The sequence below is a fragment of the Pavona decussata genome, unplaced genomic scaffold, assembly GCF_977016875.1.
Source record: "Pavona decussata unplaced genomic scaffold, jaPavDecu1.1 SCAFFOLD_180, whole genome shotgun sequence".
Taxonomy (NCBI): domain Eukaryota; kingdom Metazoa; phylum Cnidaria; class Anthozoa; order Scleractinia; family Agariciidae; genus Pavona; species Pavona decussata.
This window is the reverse complement of record NW_028145590.1, coordinates 1557917-1575925: the sequence shown is the minus strand read 5'-3', so window position 1 is coordinate 1575925 and position 18009 is coordinate 1557917. Positions and strand designations below refer to the sequence as shown.

At 36.6% G+C, this 18009-nt stretch overlaps 2 protein-coding genes across 2 annotated transcripts; both read left to right on the top strand.

Annotated features, from left to right (window-relative positions):
• Positions 1 to 450: 450 nt before the first annotated feature.
• LOC146463178 (putative skeletal organic matrix protein 5) lies at positions 451 to 5326 on the top strand. Its single transcript, XM_085084716.1, has 4 exons — positions 451 to 747; positions 828 to 873; positions 3919 to 4045; positions 4526 to 5326. Exons 1-4 carry the CDS (start codon positions 501 to 503, stop codon positions 5042 to 5044), a joined length of 939 nt encoding a protein of 312 aa, XP_084940842.1. The 5' UTR covers positions 451 to 500; the 3' UTR covers positions 5045 to 5326.
• A 3792-nt stretch (positions 5327 to 9118) lies between these two features.
• On the top strand, positions 9119 to 15491 carry LOC146463177 (putative skeletal organic matrix protein 5). Its single transcript, XM_085084798.1, has 4 exons — positions 9119 to 9782; positions 9908 to 9950; positions 12738 to 12864; positions 14780 to 15491. Exons 1-4 carry the CDS (start codon positions 9734 to 9736, stop codon positions 15197 to 15199), a joined length of 639 nt encoding a protein of 212 aa, XP_084940924.1. The 5' UTR covers positions 9119 to 9733; the 3' UTR covers positions 15200 to 15491.
• Positions 15492 to 18009: the final 2518 nt, after the last annotated feature.

The window sequence follows — 18009 nt, the reverse complement described above, 5'->3', positions numbered from 1 at the left end:
AAAAATTATCCCAGAAAATCGCGCGGAGTATCACCTGATACTTAAAGTCAGGGTAAAGTTCTGTAAGATTGTGCAGGATAATTGTCTTATTATTCAACACGTTGATATCAAACATAATTTTATTACAAAAAAGTTGGAGATGATCTTTACCTTGTCACTCTGTTACGTATATCGCAAGATATCTGTTGACTACGGACGACGGATATTCAGTGAATTATGACCATATTTGGGAAAAAGTTACAATGTTTTGAATAATAACGTAGTATATTCGTCCACGGATGACGGAAACTCACTGACGTAATACCAATTGAGAAAACTAGAGCTCAATATGTTATCATTTACTGTACAACGATGAGAATATCTTTGTTGTTTGCTGATTTCACTTACGTCATTTAAACGAAAACAGATTCACGGCATCACAGCTTTATAAATGGACAAGCATCTGGCATTGGAGAGTGTACTTCAAACAAACCAATTAATCCGTTCTGTCTCTTGATTAAATGCTGAACATGCTTCGTTCTTCGTTAGCTATCATTGTAGTGGTGGTGCCGTTATCTCTCGTAAATGGACAGGCATCTCTTCCAGAAAAACTCTGTGCAATAACGCCTGTTAACCATTGTAACTGTCACTGTAATCTGCACCAGGATCCGCGCATTTTTGAAGCCATAAAGACGTTGGAAGCTAAAGTGGAAAGGCTTATTACAGTAGTCAACAAAACGTCTCTGCAAACACCCTTCCCGACACCAGGTAAGACGCTTTTGACTACGTGGCTTTAAAATGGTCAGAGTTATTGTAACTGAAAATATTTTTTTAAAACATGATTACAGCTGCTCCCGTCGTATCTTCCTGCAAGGAACAGTATGAAAGAGACAAGTAAGTTCAATCTTCGTCAGAAACATTAAGATTGCAGTTATTTGCGTAATCAATAGCTACAGTGCTACACGATTTTTTAGCTAGCTTTATTTTTTTTAAAGTTCATCTTGCGCAATTTTTTTCTTCTTTGTGAAAACAAAACATTTTCGAATGCGTTTCTTCGGTTTATTGTATTTCTAAAAAGTTATTCTGCCATTTAAACCGCGATAGAAGTATTTCATTTGGTTAAGAAACGTATATGGTTTTTATGTTTTCAAAAGGCTAATTAAGTAGCAAGTGTTCGATCCTTTGAAATCATGTTGTGATTACTGTTAATTAAGCGCAGTTATAAACGTAACACTCGTTGGACAATTGCAATAACACCAACAAGAGGTACAACTATGCTACCTAGCATAATTTGATATTTAAAAAAAATAATTTTCGTCAGTTAGGTTAACAAAGTATAACATAATTATGACATAATTTTTTTTAGCGAGACGCTGTTTTAATTTTGTTGTTGTTGTTAAAAGAAAAGAAACGTTGTATTAGCCTTTTGCTATTTACATATGTATGCCATAAAATTCCCAAAATAAGCTGCTCTGAAAGTAAATACACTCCAAAACAACTATTCAAATCTCAAACCCAACTATACCTTAAGTAATTATCCCCTCAAAACCAAACGGATAATTGGGTTAGTGCTGCTGTGTCAGTGCGGAGAGGAAACGAATGGTTGGTTTATCAACGGAGTTGATAATTAACTAAAGCTAATTTGGCCAAGGTAAAGAGATGCAAGTGCTCACGTTTCGATCCTTATATTGTTTAACCCTTCACCAGAAACGGAAAAGGGCGTTACAAATATCGTTTGGACGATTGGTTCAAGAGTTAGTAATCGGAATTTTAATTAATTGATTTCGCTGTAAAGAAAGAACAAAAGCAATAACAAAAGCTAAAAAGTATAGTTTTCCAACCTAAAAGTTGTGTTTAATGTTGTTACCACGCGATAAAAATAAAGTAATCTGAATTTCTTGGTGCTGAATAATAACAACGAGAATAATTGTGATACTTGAAACGAAGCACCGTGGGTTATTAAAACGTGTAGTTGAAGTGTCACCCTTATCTTTTTTTTAACAAAATATGGGCGTGTACCATATATGTAATTACAAATTATGACGTAGCTTCCTCTGACACTTGGAACCAAAATAGATAATGTATTTGTATTTTCGCCCAAAATAGATATGTTGATGTAAAGCAATTTATATGTCGTGGCAATATGGGAGCCCAAATATTGTTTCCCCAGACCGACTTGTAACGTCAATTTTGTGCTGAAAAAGGACGGAAAGATCACTGTACAAAATAGGCGCAGAATTACAGTGATAGATAGTCCAATAATAGAAAAACAGATATAGCTGATTAGACCCCAACGAGTACAGCAAAAAAGAAAAGAGAAAATTGAGTTATCGGTTTTAATAGCAATCACTAAAAACACGTTAGTGAAACCGTCAATAGCTAAATCAGACGTACTCGATGGTCTATTACATTGGATATCTGTTTGTATGGTGTTAATCGCGTCAGAAATTCTGATTATCTCTTGAAGAACGCCTGCAGTTTTGTTCGGCAAAAAAGGGACATATATGCCGAAAAAAATGTTAATATAGGTAAGCTAGCATTTTCATAAGCCCAGCATCAACCACTTAATTCTTGAAAAAAAAAAGTCCATTTCTACGGTAACAAAGGAGGTTTTCGATAAACAATATAAACTAAAACAAGCAATAATTTTGTCAATTGACGTTTCGATGTCACCATTTTAAAAGTTGCGTTAGTCCGATTGTTTTGTTAGTTATATAGAGAGAAGCGTGGAAAGTTGTATTTTGTCATGCAGAGGGTATTGATTATCAGGTAAACGGTCGGTTTTTTTTAGTAGAGTCAGATTAAGTGTTCAGTTTGGCCAAATTTAATATAGGAAAATGGTTATGAAGCCAAACAAGTTTCTTTATTATATGTTTTTATTAATTTTTGGCCTTGACCGTGCACAAACCACAATAGATTTTGAAATGTGTTGGAGCAACTGGCCAATAGAAAGGTTCCTGTTAAAATATTCAGCGGTAGTGTGAACGTTAAAACAAAGGATTGTGCATGGTCGCGGCCCTTCCAACCTAAATTGCAGCACCATTGTTGTCAACCTTGAACATGGCAAGGTTTCATAACCAGTCCATCAATTAACTGTGGTTTGGGTTTCTCTTTAGCTTGTCTTTGTTAAAGAGTATTTCATAGATAAGACAATCGAGCTTTCCACGGCTTTTCTTTACTGGATCGTAAATTGCTCGCGGTCATCATGAATCGACTGATTGTGTATGTCCCGTAAGTGTTTCCCAATAGAATGCTTGAATGCTTGTGTTCATTAGCGAGCTGAAAAAGGTGTCTGCAGTGTGTTTCTAGTCTTTCTTAATCAATTAAAGCAACCGAACAGATCAACCTAAATCTGTATTAGCTTGCACAAATGATATGTCTTTAAAAGGGTACAAAATGATCTAAGAACACAGGGGACAAGGGCATTAACATCGTGTAATCGTGTATGACGTGTTCCAAGACTAATGGTTTCTTAAAGCGAGGGAGCGAGGCCAGTCAATCTGCAGCGAACGTTGTGGGTATTAAAAAAAAATACGGGAATTTTATGCAATTTATGAGCTCAAAGTGACAGTGGTTGTTTTTTCCAAGCCGTGTATAAAACCATGAGACCTCCCTCCTATCAACTTGTTAGCAACAAAAGGTCTTCTAGCCATTCTTATTTACTTCTTAATTTTTCTTTACATCATATTTAAAGATAATAACAAATTGTAACAATATTTAAGGCTTTATTTTACATTTCTGTAATGAACAATATGACAATAAATGCAAAGAAGAATAAACAACTACTTTTATTTTCTTTTACGTTAACAAGGTGCGGCTTTGAGTCTGATTAAAAACGAAGGATATAATTATAGTATGCTAAATCGTTTTGTTAAGCAAAAGATAGTATTGAGCATTTTAGAATCCTGTTTAATTAGGTTAACTCTCTTTTTTAAATAGTATGTCCAAGAGCGAGGTGTATACGCTGTCATTTGGCACAGAAAGGACTCCTGTTTACTGTCACATGGGAAATTTTGGATGTGGAGATGGGGGATGGACGCTGGCCATGAAGACTGACGGCACAAAGGTATATATCGTTGGATTGACAGGTTCACTTAAGTTTCATAACAGACGTCTTTGCTAGCTGAAAGCTGCATTACGACGTCCAAAGTGTGACCCCATTTTGTCAATGTTTATCCTTCCGGATAAACAGTGCTTAAAATGAGAGGAATGTCACGCGAAGTAAAAATGGTTTCCTGGAAGTATTCATAAACTTCAGATTAAATTGTAAGGCGTGTAGATAAGTTCCATAGCTAAGTTTTTCTGAAGTTTGCTGCATTGCACAGAATGCCTGAACATCATAATTTTACTTGTTTGTTTCAATTTTTTATTAGATGTTTACCTTAAATCGTTTATTTATGTCATGTGCTCTGTGCTAAATTGCTTGGCACTTTAATTAAGTGTACTATTTCGAAAACTAGGACAACTGCTATTGGGTCAGAAAATTGTTTTCATAAACACAGTCTAGGGTTATTAAAATGATTGTTCATTTCTTTTCTAATTTCAGAGAACCTTTCATTACAACTCTCTTCTTTGGAGCAACAGGGAGGGCTACAATCTTGCAGGAGGTAAAACTGGGTTTGACAAAATAGAGACCAAGTTGCCCACATACTGGAACACACCCTTCTCCAAAATATGTCTTGGAATGAAGATTGGCCCTCAGATTAAGTTCCACGTCATCAACATAACCGCTAACTCTCTATTTTCGCTGATTGCTGACGGCTATTACCGGCCAACATCCCTGGGTCGTGACACATGGAAGAGCCTCATTGGTCCACAGGCATCTTTGCAACGGAACTGCAACAAAGAAGGGTTCAACGCCATGAGTGGTGCTAGGTCCTTTGGTAAAGCAAGAATCGGTTTCCTTGCAAACAATGAAAACGACTGTGTCACCTGTGATTCCAGAATCGGCTTTGGTACCGGAGGACGTCACGATGATTCAAACACGTGTGGCAACGAAGCAACCTCGTCAGCTAACAATGGAGAGAAACGCATTAAAGTAATGGGCTACATATTAGTTCAGTGATAACGAAGTAATCATTCACGAACATCAAACATGTCTTTCAGCCATTCAATAGCTTTTTTTTTTCTTGAATTATCACCTAGAACTGTTATAGATCACTGTTCATGCGGGATAACGAGTCACTTTTAGAGCCGAGTTCTAAGAATGAAGAGCCAGTCGTGAAACAAGTAGCAGTGCGTCATACATGGCCAAGAGTTTTGTAACTAACCAAAACATACCTAATAAATGTTTTATTTGGGATTAAATTTAAATTGTGCCCACAGAATAAAAATCTCTTTACCTTTACGTTTTAATTAAAAACTAAGACATCTAAAACGATCATAACTAAAGCCACTATACCCGGGAGAAACTCGCTTACACAATAAGCTATAATAGACCATTTTACAGCTGCTTACTCAGTGACCGGGCCTATTAATAGTAGCGAGGCTGCCGGTGACCTTGTATTGATACAGATCTCACTGTTTTTATGATGTGAATTGTGTTGTTGTGATGCAAACTAGCCTGCATTTGCATAAAAAAAGTAAAGAGATTTGTGTCAAAACAAGGTCACCGGCAGCCTCGCTTCCAGCCATGAGCCAGGTAACACAGCAACAACTGTAAAATGGTCTATTGTACGGCAAGCACAAACATACATACACATTTCTTTTCAATTCACAAAAAGCTACCGTTCACCTGAAAATACACTTTTAATGTCGTTTCTACAGCTCTGCAACTACTGTTCCTCCTTAGACTTCTCCCGCCCTAATGATATCGCGCTAGAAAGATTGTTAAACTCTTTAATCTCTTGCTCTGAAACAGTTGTTGTCCTCGACGCAGAGCGAAACGGAAATTAAGTGGCCACGTGTAAGTCACGTAATTATTGATCATCACGGCTAGAGAAAACATATAGGCACAGGCTTTTCTAGGCTGCCAAGAAATTCCAACTATTTTTAAATCTGCTCTGAGGGAAGAAAGGTAACTGTATCGAAAATTGAAATCGGATCTCAAGATTTGAGCTACCTTTTGTACTACAAATGTTACAAGAAAATTACTTAATCTAGCGTTGAAAAGGGGCGCACCTTTAGGCGAGACTTGTTTTCTCTGCAGAATTATACCTCTGATTTAATCCCACTCCATTTTGTCCCAGTTAATATGGCTCCAAAACTCGACACACAAACGGACTTGATAATCGACTGTTTTGACGCTACTTGTATTGTGAAAAACGAATGTGTGGCGATTTTGTCTCGCTTGGCAATCATATCGCGATCTGTCAAACCTTTCAAGTAGCTTTATTTTCCATCGGTCCTATCTAGATCGGATTTTTTGTCTGCGGAGGCTGGCTGTGGGTCGGGGGCATCCCCCCCCCCCCCTCCCCCGTCATGACTTGGCAAGTATAAACGCTATGGCAGTGGGACTTGAATGTTGAATAGCATATCCAAAGATGTTACATTTGAGGTTCTTAACACAGAGAGGTTGCGTCATTTCACGTGGTAATTACGTAATGTTTGCCAAATAGAGGCCATCCTGGATCCACCATCTTGAAATTTTGGAAAGCGCTAGAATTAAGCAAAAAGCGATCAACTCAATAAAGGAACACTAGTATGAGGTTTAAGGTTACGGTAAGAATAGCGATTTTCTTCATTTTAAAAAGGGATTTTCAAAAAATAGAAAAAATCTGCCTGTCGAAAATTGGTCAAACACTTTTTTCCCAGATAAATTTCTAAAAAAGTTTCAGGGCGTTCTCTCAAATATTAAAAAAGGTTATTCAGGTTCAAAGTATCTGCAGGGAGAATCCCCCCTCCTCCCGCCCCGGTGTAGATAGGGTTAATTACAAAACAAAACAAAACCTTCTGAAACCTTTGTGCAACCATATACGTTACCGGTCTGATGCTTTAACCACTTGGCCACCTAACCAACCACGCCAGCAATATACATTTCTATAGACCTAATCAGTGGCTAGGTCCTGCGAGACAATTGCAACAGATTTTCTAAACTTAGAATCAGATCACTACTCCCCCAGCCGATTAGCGATGCACGGGCAAATCGCACAGAGAAAATTAATTTGTAGTCAGTATAGGGAGGCAGGGATTTTTAGGAAACTTATTGCCTCATTTCCTTAGGATAACCATCCTATTCCACTTTGGGTGGCGATTCACAAGAGATTACCTGCTATATGGTGAATCGCCTTCCAAAGAGTATAAGGGGAAGCGGGGCACTTGATGCAGTTGAGGGCATAATACCGGTCCAACGGCTGTGTTTTGGAGGCCGTAGAAATCTGTCTTAAAAGTAGTAATCATTCATTATTCAAGGGAATAAAAACTATCTTAAGATCCATGGTACATTCATGGGACTCAAGAGTACATGCAGATATTGTGGATGTAGCCATGGGTGAAATAGACCAAAACAGCTTAATTTTGCAACCCTATTAAACCCTCCTAATGGTAGACATATCGTAACAATATTTTTATCTCTGACAGCAAGGGCTCCCTGCAGTGAAATCTTTCGCGAACTGCATCAATTCTTTATACCCCACAATTAAATTTGAACTAGTTTATTCCCATAGTAACCTTAATGATAGATAGTTTATGAATAAAATAATATGCTTGGCAGCCCGAAAGGTGAATTTCTTATTTACATATACAAAACTAGATATGCAAAAAATTGTGCTTGAAAATAGCCCTGTTGTGTTTAAAAATTGTCTCTTTTTTAATTGAAATGAATTGTAAATAGGTTCTAATAGTTCTTTTTTCTACTTTTAACTTTTTAATAGCAATTTTGTCTGGATATCTTTTAATAAAAAGATGATTATTATTATTATTATTATTATTATTATTATTATTATTAATTATATCTATTTCCTCTTCTTTTATGTAAGATTAAGTTACTTCTTTTTTTAGAATTTGTGAATGAATAGTGTTTCGATGAATTGATTGGATTTTTTGTAACAGCAAGTTGATTGTAAATAGGATTTTAATTGAGGTTTTGTAATAAAGATTTTATTATTTTATTATTATTACTATTATTATTATTATTATTATTATTATTATTATTATTATTATTATTATTGTATGGTCTTTGACATTTCTTTCAAAAACTTGAATGCAATGTTATGTGACAAACACAGCTTTTGTCGCATTAAACTCAACTTTTTTTTGAGCAAGGTTGCGACTTCAAATTGCCCACGAAAACCACCTGCAATCTCAGCCCGTAATTGCTTTTTGTTTTCTGACAAATACAGCAAATTTGCATCAATTCAAATTTGTTGGAAACACTCCTACCACATCGCGGGGATAAACCGCGCTGAAATCACTAGTTTACACAGGCAATTTAAAATTTTAACTGAGTTGAGCAAAATGACTTATCCGGCCCTAGTATTGTAGCCATGCGATAAAAGTAAAAGTATCAAAAATGTTGTAGAAAATCTCCGTTGAATATACTCTGAACAGCAACACATCAATGTCCAGAACGCCCTCTATGTAGTGGATCCCGGCATTTTAACACACGATGGTCTGATGACAGCTTACCTCCTTCAATTTTCTTGGCAAAAAGTCAAAGAGAAATGCATGTAATCTTGATGGAGGATAGCATGGGTGGGATACTCAAGAGACCAAACCGCCGACCTCTCTATAACGTACGTTTCCTAAAGCTCGGTCTTGTTTGTGTTATCCAACAAGGACATGCACATGGTGTAAATCACCGAGGGAACTGCAGAACATTGTATTCTCGGTGTCTTCCTGTTCGGGAGATATTTCTATTTCTTTTTTTGTGTTTTTGACAATTTCTGTATCTATTAGCTTGCACAGCTCAAAACAACTTTAGGAGTTCGCCTTTTTCGGTAATGTCTGTCCGAGGAAACTCGAAATTGCACATATTAAGTAAACGATTGTCAGCTCTTCTTAACTGAATGTATCAGAAACATAATATTTTAATTTTGAGAGTGTATATTACGTTAGCAAGGAATATTTCCTTCCGCGATATTGATTTCAAATAGCTTTTGATTCTCTTCAATGGTGTACAAATAAAACGTCTGTACACGTTCCATGGAACATGGAATTTTCTCTCTCTTTTTTTTCTTTGGGTCTCCCTGTTTTTATTTTGAGTACAAATTTACCATATTTGACGAAAGTATATCTAAATAACTATTTTCCCGTTTCAAAAGCAACAGCTTTCACTGCGCCATCAGTTTTCGTGGTCAGTGGACAGCCTCATCCTCGTATGCAGAAATCTATTGTGAATCAAACAGAAGCTTAGAAACTAAACACTTCGGTGACTTAGAGGGGGGCTGTATTACGCTACTAGGTCAAACGAATTTGAAAGGCAATAATCATTAATTGTTTCCAACTCCACTTGTCATAATGCGTTCGCCATTTGTCTTCCTCGGACCAATCGTTACGTTCTTTGCTATGAATGCCGCAAAACCTTTGCCCACGTTTAACGCAAGTAACCACCAATCTTCTCCTGCTGGAAATTGCAATAAGCCGCCCGTTAATAACTGCCACTGCCAGTGCAGTGTGAATTGCCAGAATTCACAAGTCACCGATGCCATCAAGACACTAGAGAGGAAATTGGAAGGCGATCTAATGGAACTATGCAACAAAACGTCCGCTCCCGTAAAGGCCTTAGAAGGGAAATTGGAACACCTTATTGCTCTGGTGAACGAAACGTTCGCTCCTATGAAGATCTTAGAAAAAAAAGTTGGAAAATCTTATAGCAATGGTCAACAAGACCTCTACTCCCACCTTGCCGCCTGTGCAACCACCAGGTATTAGTTTCATGGTTTGAAGTCATTTTGAATACAAATAGGATTTAATTAAAACCAGCTGCTTGCTTATCAGACAGACCAGTGTGCGTCTTATTGGAGCCTAATATGATCGATTCTGTTTGCAGCTGCTCCCGTCTCTTCATGCAAGGAACAGTATGAAAAAGACAAGTAAGTATCTTGACTCTAGACGAAAAAATGGATTTACACAGGTAGCAAATCTATAGCAAAACTGAAGCAAATACCACATTTGCACATATTTGCCTCAGTTTGTCAAAGAGCACAGATCGATTTTACACCACATTTGTTACCCATAGCAATGGTGGTAAATGCCACATTTGTTTAAGATTTTCTCTCTTGTGCAAAAGTCTTGTGCAGCTATGATTTTTCTTTGCATTTGCCCATGGAGCAAATGCGGATGCGGATGCAAATGTGTTTCTTTGAGGCCTGTTTACGTACGAGGCAAATTAATGAGCAGATTTGCTTTTTTGCACAACGTTTGCTTCCGATGTAAAAACATGCAAACTTATTATTACCAGCAAGCTTACAAAGCGTTGCAAATGTGCTCAAAAGCGTAAATTTGAAGTGTTTACTTGGGCCAGCAAACGTGATCAAACTCGTAGGCTGGTATTACTGCTGGCAAATTCTTAGTATTGTACAAGTTCGCTCTGTGTAGCAAATTTGATCAAATTCTTAGTATTGAATACGACTGCTCAGAAAAGCAAATATAATCAAAATCCAAATTTTGATCAAGTTTACTTTGTATAGTAAATGTGATCAAACTTTTAAGTATTGATAGGCTTGTTCTGTATAGCAAATGTGATCAAATTCTTAGTATTGAATAAGTTTGTTCAAATAAGAAAAAATCAAAATCCAAAGTTTGATCCAGTTTGCTTTGTATAGTAAATGTGAGCAAACTCTAAAGCATCGACCAACTTTGCTCTGTATAGCAAACATGATGAAATTCTCAGTATTGAATACGTTTGCTGAGATCAGCAAACCTGCCAATTACTTTTTAAATAGTTTATTCATCTCATTGTTCGATTGGATATAAAAATATAAAAACATAATTAGACATATAACGGATATTATAAATAGTATAGATCTTTAAAGTAACCAATAACTTTTAAAATATTTTATTTCATTGTTCAATTTGGTAATAAAAACTGTCAAATATAATTTTACCTCTACACCGTCTAGCAAATTAACAGTATACTATTGTTGGTTTGATAATATATTCATTTATTCATATTACTTTTCTCCAAGCTATGTGTAAGAAAGCACATTGAGATTCAATATTATTGTTGTTATGATTTAAACTTTTTAAATGCTACAATAACTATGATGGCATTCTCTGATTTTTTGTAAACTACTTTCTATCAGTTCATAAAAAATTTAAAACTGCATGGATAATTTTTTTAAACTGCATTGAACAGTAACAAAAAAAGAAACCCCAACTGAAAAAATGTATATCGGAATTGTTTTCTTCATATGATTACTGTGCACCTCCATTGTGAAACTTAAAGTGCATATGAAGTAAAAAAAATTGCGTAATTTTAAAGCTTTTTATATGTATTTTTCTGATCACAAGTTCAATTTGTTCAGTTTCCACACGGATAACAGGGCTACAATTTTTTTCCCTAAAAGGACATGTCCTATTAAGTCACCCTTTTTCGTTGGACAAAACAGAAATGTGGTCGGACATGACAATATAATGTTAACTTGAGCTCTACTTCCTGAGTGAAATTATTCATCATCATCATCATCATCATCATCATCATCATCATCATCATCATCATCATCATCATCATCATCATCATCATCATCATAAAAAAAAACATTGTCTGGACATCATGTCTGCCTCCAGCTGCAGTTGGGATTTCATTGGACATCGGCAAGTTTTGGTCTCCATGTCTGATGACAGACTGTTATTTGCAGCCCTGGTTAATAAGTGGCATGTTTTACGAATGATTTTCCCAAATTACAGTAAACTTAAAAACCACAAGATTCTGCAGCATTTACCTTGTTGTAAAGAAACGGTCATTTAAGCGAAGGACAACACTCTTAAGTTTCCAAAACTTGTTTTGACAGTATTTTTTTCACCTCAGTGGTGAATTGTTGATTGCAATATTCATTTCAATACCACGCACTAGTTAAAAAAAACAACAACAATAAAAAAAGAACGGAGAAAAATGGCCAAACAGCATTTCTTTTACTTTTGAACTATGTAAGTCATGCTCTTGTAATAAGTAAAACCTTTTCTTTTGTATCTTACATATATAGCATTCAAATTATTCAAATGACTGTTACCTGACTGACTGACTGAGACACTTTAATAAATATTATTTTGGTCTTTTATGACAAAGCAAATGCAGGAGCATCTTCTGGTGCCTCTCGGGTAGATGGAGGGCCATCTTTCCTCTCAATCGTCAGAGAGGCACTACGTTGAGACTGTTTTCGTGCACTTTTCCGATCCAGTCTACTGAATAAAGAGTTCAGCTCCATGCTCCTCCACCGATTCTTCGTTTCTCCCTAATTCAAATTTAATGACGCTGTTAAAAAACGTCCTTTTTCCTAGCCGTGTATAAAACCATCAGACCTCCCTCCTAGTAGCTTTGTTGCTTTTGAAGATCTCCTAGCCATTCATATTTACTTTATTTCTTTATCTTTGCATATATTTAAAGACAATAACAAATTGTAACAATATGCAACGCTAATAATTGTTATTTTAAAACACTGTATTTTACATTTCTGTAATGTACTATGGCAAGCTAATAAATAAACAACTTCTTTTATATATTTTACGCTAACAAGGTGCGGATTTCAGTTTGATTAAACACAAAGGATATAATTATAAAAGGGTAAAACTATGGTATGCGAAATCGTATTGTTAAGCAAAATATATTATTGAGAATTTTAGAATTCTGTTTAATTAGGTTAACTCTCCTCTCTAAATAGTACGTCTAAGAGCAAAGTGTATACGCTGATATTTGGTTCACAAAGGATTCCTGTTTACTGTCATATGGGAAACTTTGGATGTGGAGATGGGGGATGGATGATGGCCATGAAGACTGACGGTTCAAAGGTATACATCGTTGGGTTGACAGGTTCACTTAATTTAAGACGTCATTGCTAGCTGAAAGCTGTATTCTAACGTCCGGTGTGACCATAATTATTTAGTCAATTTTTGTCTTTTTGAGATAACCTTCCGATAACCAGTCTTCAAAATGAGAGGAATTTCACGCGAAGTATTCTGACTGAACTGTAGATAACCACAAAAGCATGTAAACTATTGTTTCCTTCTGAATAGGGTTTGTAGATACGTCCTATAGTATAGTTTTTTCTGAAGTTTGATAACATCTTATTGTGGTATATTTAAAGTAATCAAGCTGGGAAATGTGTCTCTATGAACAACAACCCAACACGGGTATTCTTTGCCTTCTGGGGCCGGAGAGGGGGGCGGATTCGGCCCCCCTTCCATAACTTCAGAAGTATAAAAGCTATGATAACGAGACTTAAAAGATAAATAGCGCGTCTAAAGATGTCTCCCTTGAGGTCATACGACGTCATATGACGTGGTATTTAAATTAGGTCATGATTGCCAAATGACGGCCATATTGGATCCTTCATCTTGGATTTCTGGATCCCCCCTCCCCCCAAAGAAAATACAGCAGCAAAATAAACAAGGAATCTAAGCAATTACTCTCTAAAACCAAATATCGGATCATAGGACCTAAGTAATTGAAGAATGTTAACTTGTATCGCACCCTAAATCAACGCTTATTGACACCAATGTGTATCTAAAAAGGATGATCTATTTGGATTATTTCAAATCACTGAATAGATAGTCAAATATGTGCAAATTGATAGACAAACCATTATGTGGATGGATGGATAAATGCATCGATAGATAGATCTGAAATGTAACTAAAGTCTAATCCTGGTTCACACCCTTCACTACTGAATATGGAAGACATACCCCTAGGAAACCTAGGTCCTTTCCTTTGATTTTTAATACCAAAGACTTTCCTCACGCAGAGCGAGGCACCGTTGCGCAAATTCTCAAAAATAAGGAAAAAAAAAAAAAAAAAGACGTGACTAACTTGGTTGAAAAAGATTGCGAAAACTGTGCAAGATGCAATATTTAGGTTGAATTAGGAGTGTTACCTATCTTAGGGTATGTTCCTTTGGGATGATCCAGATTAGGATCAATGATCCTAGATCACAAAGGAACCGACGAATCCACTCTGGCCAAGGATTCGTCGGTTCCTTTGATGTAGCATGATCTGAGTGATCTTGGATCATTGATTTGTGGCTATGTTCACACGGGACCGGTTCCAAATGGTTCTAATCTAAAAATCGTGACGGATAGGCTTTTTGTTCACACGGGACCTGCTTACAGTACCGTCAGTCCGTCCCCGATTAGGTCTGATAACTGGACCTCCAAAAAAGCAGGTCCAGTTTTGGAACCGTTTCGGTCCCAAATGGATCTGTCACCGTGTAAACACCTGGACGGGTTCCTTTTGGTACTAGCAGCGCAATTAAGCTTGGGTGCTAGTTGAATTTATCGTACTTCGGTCTAGAAGAACATAAGAAGGCAAATAGTTTTTGTTTTGGTCGGCATACTTCTTGGTTTAACTGCCTTAGGGCAGCTGATCGTCCTCCAAATGGCTGTTAATACAATTGTCCATCGGAAATATCGGAAGGATATCTTCCTTTTAACAGTTTCCCAATCTTTTCCGTTTGAAGCCTGCTAGGCTTTGTAATCTATAATAACTTTTAAGAGAAGGGATAATTCTGTGAAGCAAGTTTGCGCAAATTCGCGAAAATAAGAAAAAAACACGTGACTGCCTTGGTTAAAGGAGATTTAATTAAGTATACCACGTTAATCAAGTATACCACTTCTACGACTAGGACAACTACTATTGGGTCAGAAAATTGTTTTCATAAACACACCCTAGGGTAATTAAAATGATTGGTCATTCCTTTTCGAATTTCAGAGAACTTTCCATGCCAACTCTATTCTTTGGAGCAACAGAGTGGCCTACAATCTTGCAGGAGGTAAAACTGGGTTTGACAAAATAGAGACCAAGTTGCCAACCTACTGGAACACACCCTTCTCCAAAATATGTCTTGGTATGAAGTTTGGCCGTCAGATTAAGTTCCACGTCATCAACATAACCGCTAACTCTCTTTCTTCTCTGATTGCTGACGGCAATTACCGGCCAACATCACTGGGTCGTGACACATGGAAGAGTCTAATTGGTCCGCAGGCATCTTTGCAGATGAACTGCAACAAAGAAGGGTTCAACGTTCAGAGTGGTGATGTTCGCCATGCTAAAGCAAGAACCGGTTTCCTTGCAAACAACGAAAACGACTGTCACACCTGTGATTCCAAAATCGGATTTGGTACCGGATAGTCTAGGAGGACGTCACGATGATTCCAACACGTGTGGCAATGAAGCAATCTCGTCAAGCGACAATGGAGAGAAACGCATTAAAGTAATGGGATATATTTTAGTTCAGTGATAATGATATAATCATTCACGGCAAATCTTGGAGCCATTCAATTGCTAGGGAACTTTCAAGCGAAACAGTGGTACATCAATATTACCGTGTTATCATGTTTGTCATTTAAACGTGTTGGTATCGTGAGAAACAATGTTGTTTTCAGTTAAAGTTTAAGCGTATATTTTTTTGTTTAGATTGATTTTTTTTTTTTAACCAGGGCCGGGTTGTTCGAAAGCCGATTAACGCTAATCTACGATTAAAAGTTAACCGAGGTTTTCATCTCGCTCTTTAAAAGTGGTTTTAAAGGCTAATTTCAAGCTTAAGGTAAAGAACAGTCTTAGCCAAAACTGAGGGACAAAAATCTTTTGGAATAATCTTTAGCGATTAGTAATTAAACTCGAATCAAAGTTCACGTTAATCCAGGATTAGCTTAATCGGGCTTTGAACAACTGGGCCCTGGACATTTACTAAAAAAAATATATATATATAAATATTTTTAATATTGATACTGTGTCCTGGTATTGCTTTCCGAAACTTTTGGAAACAACTATTTTGGGTCACCCACAAAACAATTGACAATTTCTGACGCAAATCACCATTTATGAGACGAGAGACCCAAACTTCAGTCTCACCATTTGGTACTCATATTTTTTTTTTTTAAACATTATCTATTACTATTATTTTTTAATTATCGTTATATTTTCCTGCAAAAACGGATTGCCTAATAACTTCGTTTAAAGGGTCGTAGACGCAACATTTTGAAACAATTCAAGAAATCTCGCATTATATTTATATGTATTTCTAAATAAAATAAATGTAGCTATAATAAGCCAACATAAAAGAGAAGTATTGATAAAGAAAATTCCCTCACTGAACACGGAAATAAACTTGATAGCAAGAAATCTAAAAATACTTTGTAGTGTTATCCGATGTGACAAATAAAGCACAATGACTCACTTTGGGGTGCGGTCAGTCTTGTCACACATTGGGGCTCGTTCGTGGTGTCTCATAGTAGTAAGGACGGGAAAGGGGGGGTGGGGGGTGATTGTACCTTGTATGATACAGGTCGTCGCGTATGCCCCATAACCCCCAACTAAATGACCTTCCTACAATAGCTCAGTAATAGACAATTCCCACGGGTAATCTAGAAGGTCACGGGTTTAATTACCGTTGGGGACTAGAAATTTCCTATTCCCGCGTACGACGGTGATATGGCTATTTATGTCATGCCTATTTCACTGATATTATTACTATTATTATTATTATTATTATTATTATTATTATTATTATTATTATTATTATTATTATTATTATTTTTATTATTATTAGATTTGTTGCATATATTGGACTGACTACCTACGTGATGTGGGTAGAAACTGTTCCTTGTTTGCTGTGTGTTCTAACTGCGACATAATCACTGGTCTTCCTTAGCTCAGTAGTAGAGCTTTCCAACCGGAAATCTGGAAGGGCACGGGTTTGGACGCAGGTGAGAACTTGCACTTTTCATTTTGCCAGTTAGACATGACATGACAAAAATAAATTTACAGTGTTCAAAGTCTCATTTGTGAATGTTCCTTATGAAAGCTTTGTTTAAACTGACTTTGTAGATGACTTTGTATTTAGTTGATACAGTAGTATTGGGCGTCATGTTGAATCTATCAAACGCTCGTTCTTAAAGGGGAATTTCTGAATAAGAGATTCATTTGGCAAGTTTTACTGAATTTAACTTTCCCGCAGTTATCCCCGAATTCGAGTGAATAGCCATAACAGGAAAGTACAGTGAATTATCTTTTTTGCCTTAGTGATTACACGGAGGGATATACTGCTTGGCTAATGTGAGGTGGCCATATCAGTCATTGTATTAGCCAAATTTCTAATCGACGAGACATTTATGCAGTACTTTGTATTGTTGCTGGAAACATTTCACTTTAATGCTAATCTTTAATTGATAATAATGATATTAAACCTTCACGAGAAGGCCTACTTCACTAAAGGTGGTTTTCAGAAGCGCCCTGTATAACTTAAAATAAAATCAAAATAGTTACATATCAGAAAGGAGGCCCAGTCGTTGGTAGTTCAACAATATGTGGCAGGTTTTTCCAATTCTGTCCTTGCAAAATGACTAATCCTACCAAAATGAAGTCATGCAACTAACCAAGAGAGGATGAGGTTAGAGAACATATACCCCATATATGGGTCTCTTCCAAGGATAATTTTGTTTATATATAATTTTAGCGCGTGGTCATACTGCGTGGCTATTTTAAGAACGTCACCTGATTGGTCTGTTGTAATGACGTAATTAAACTTTAAGGTTTAAGCAGCTTGCTGTTGTAATGTGACAAAGGAGGCCTCAGTAGTAGGTATCAAGTTCGTCGTTGAATCCAGAAACTTTGAGTTTGAAAAGAGTGGAAAAAGTAATTGTGGACGTTAAACATTGCCCGAGGTATGTTTATTTGAACTTTCTGTTCGAATTTTTCTTTCAGGCTTTCTTTTCGCAACTGCTTAAGTTTCGTACTAATAGACTGCGAGGATCTTTCTTCTATTTGATCTTTCATCCGCAGTTCAAATATATGTTTCATATATTTACATTCATTTGTTCGAATTCTACTGCGTTGGAAATCGGAATACCGCGAGAGTTACTCTCTGGCGAGAAACGCGAAGCAGACTCTAGAATGTTCTCGATTGAAAACTCAACAACACGTTGTCGAGTCCAATTTAC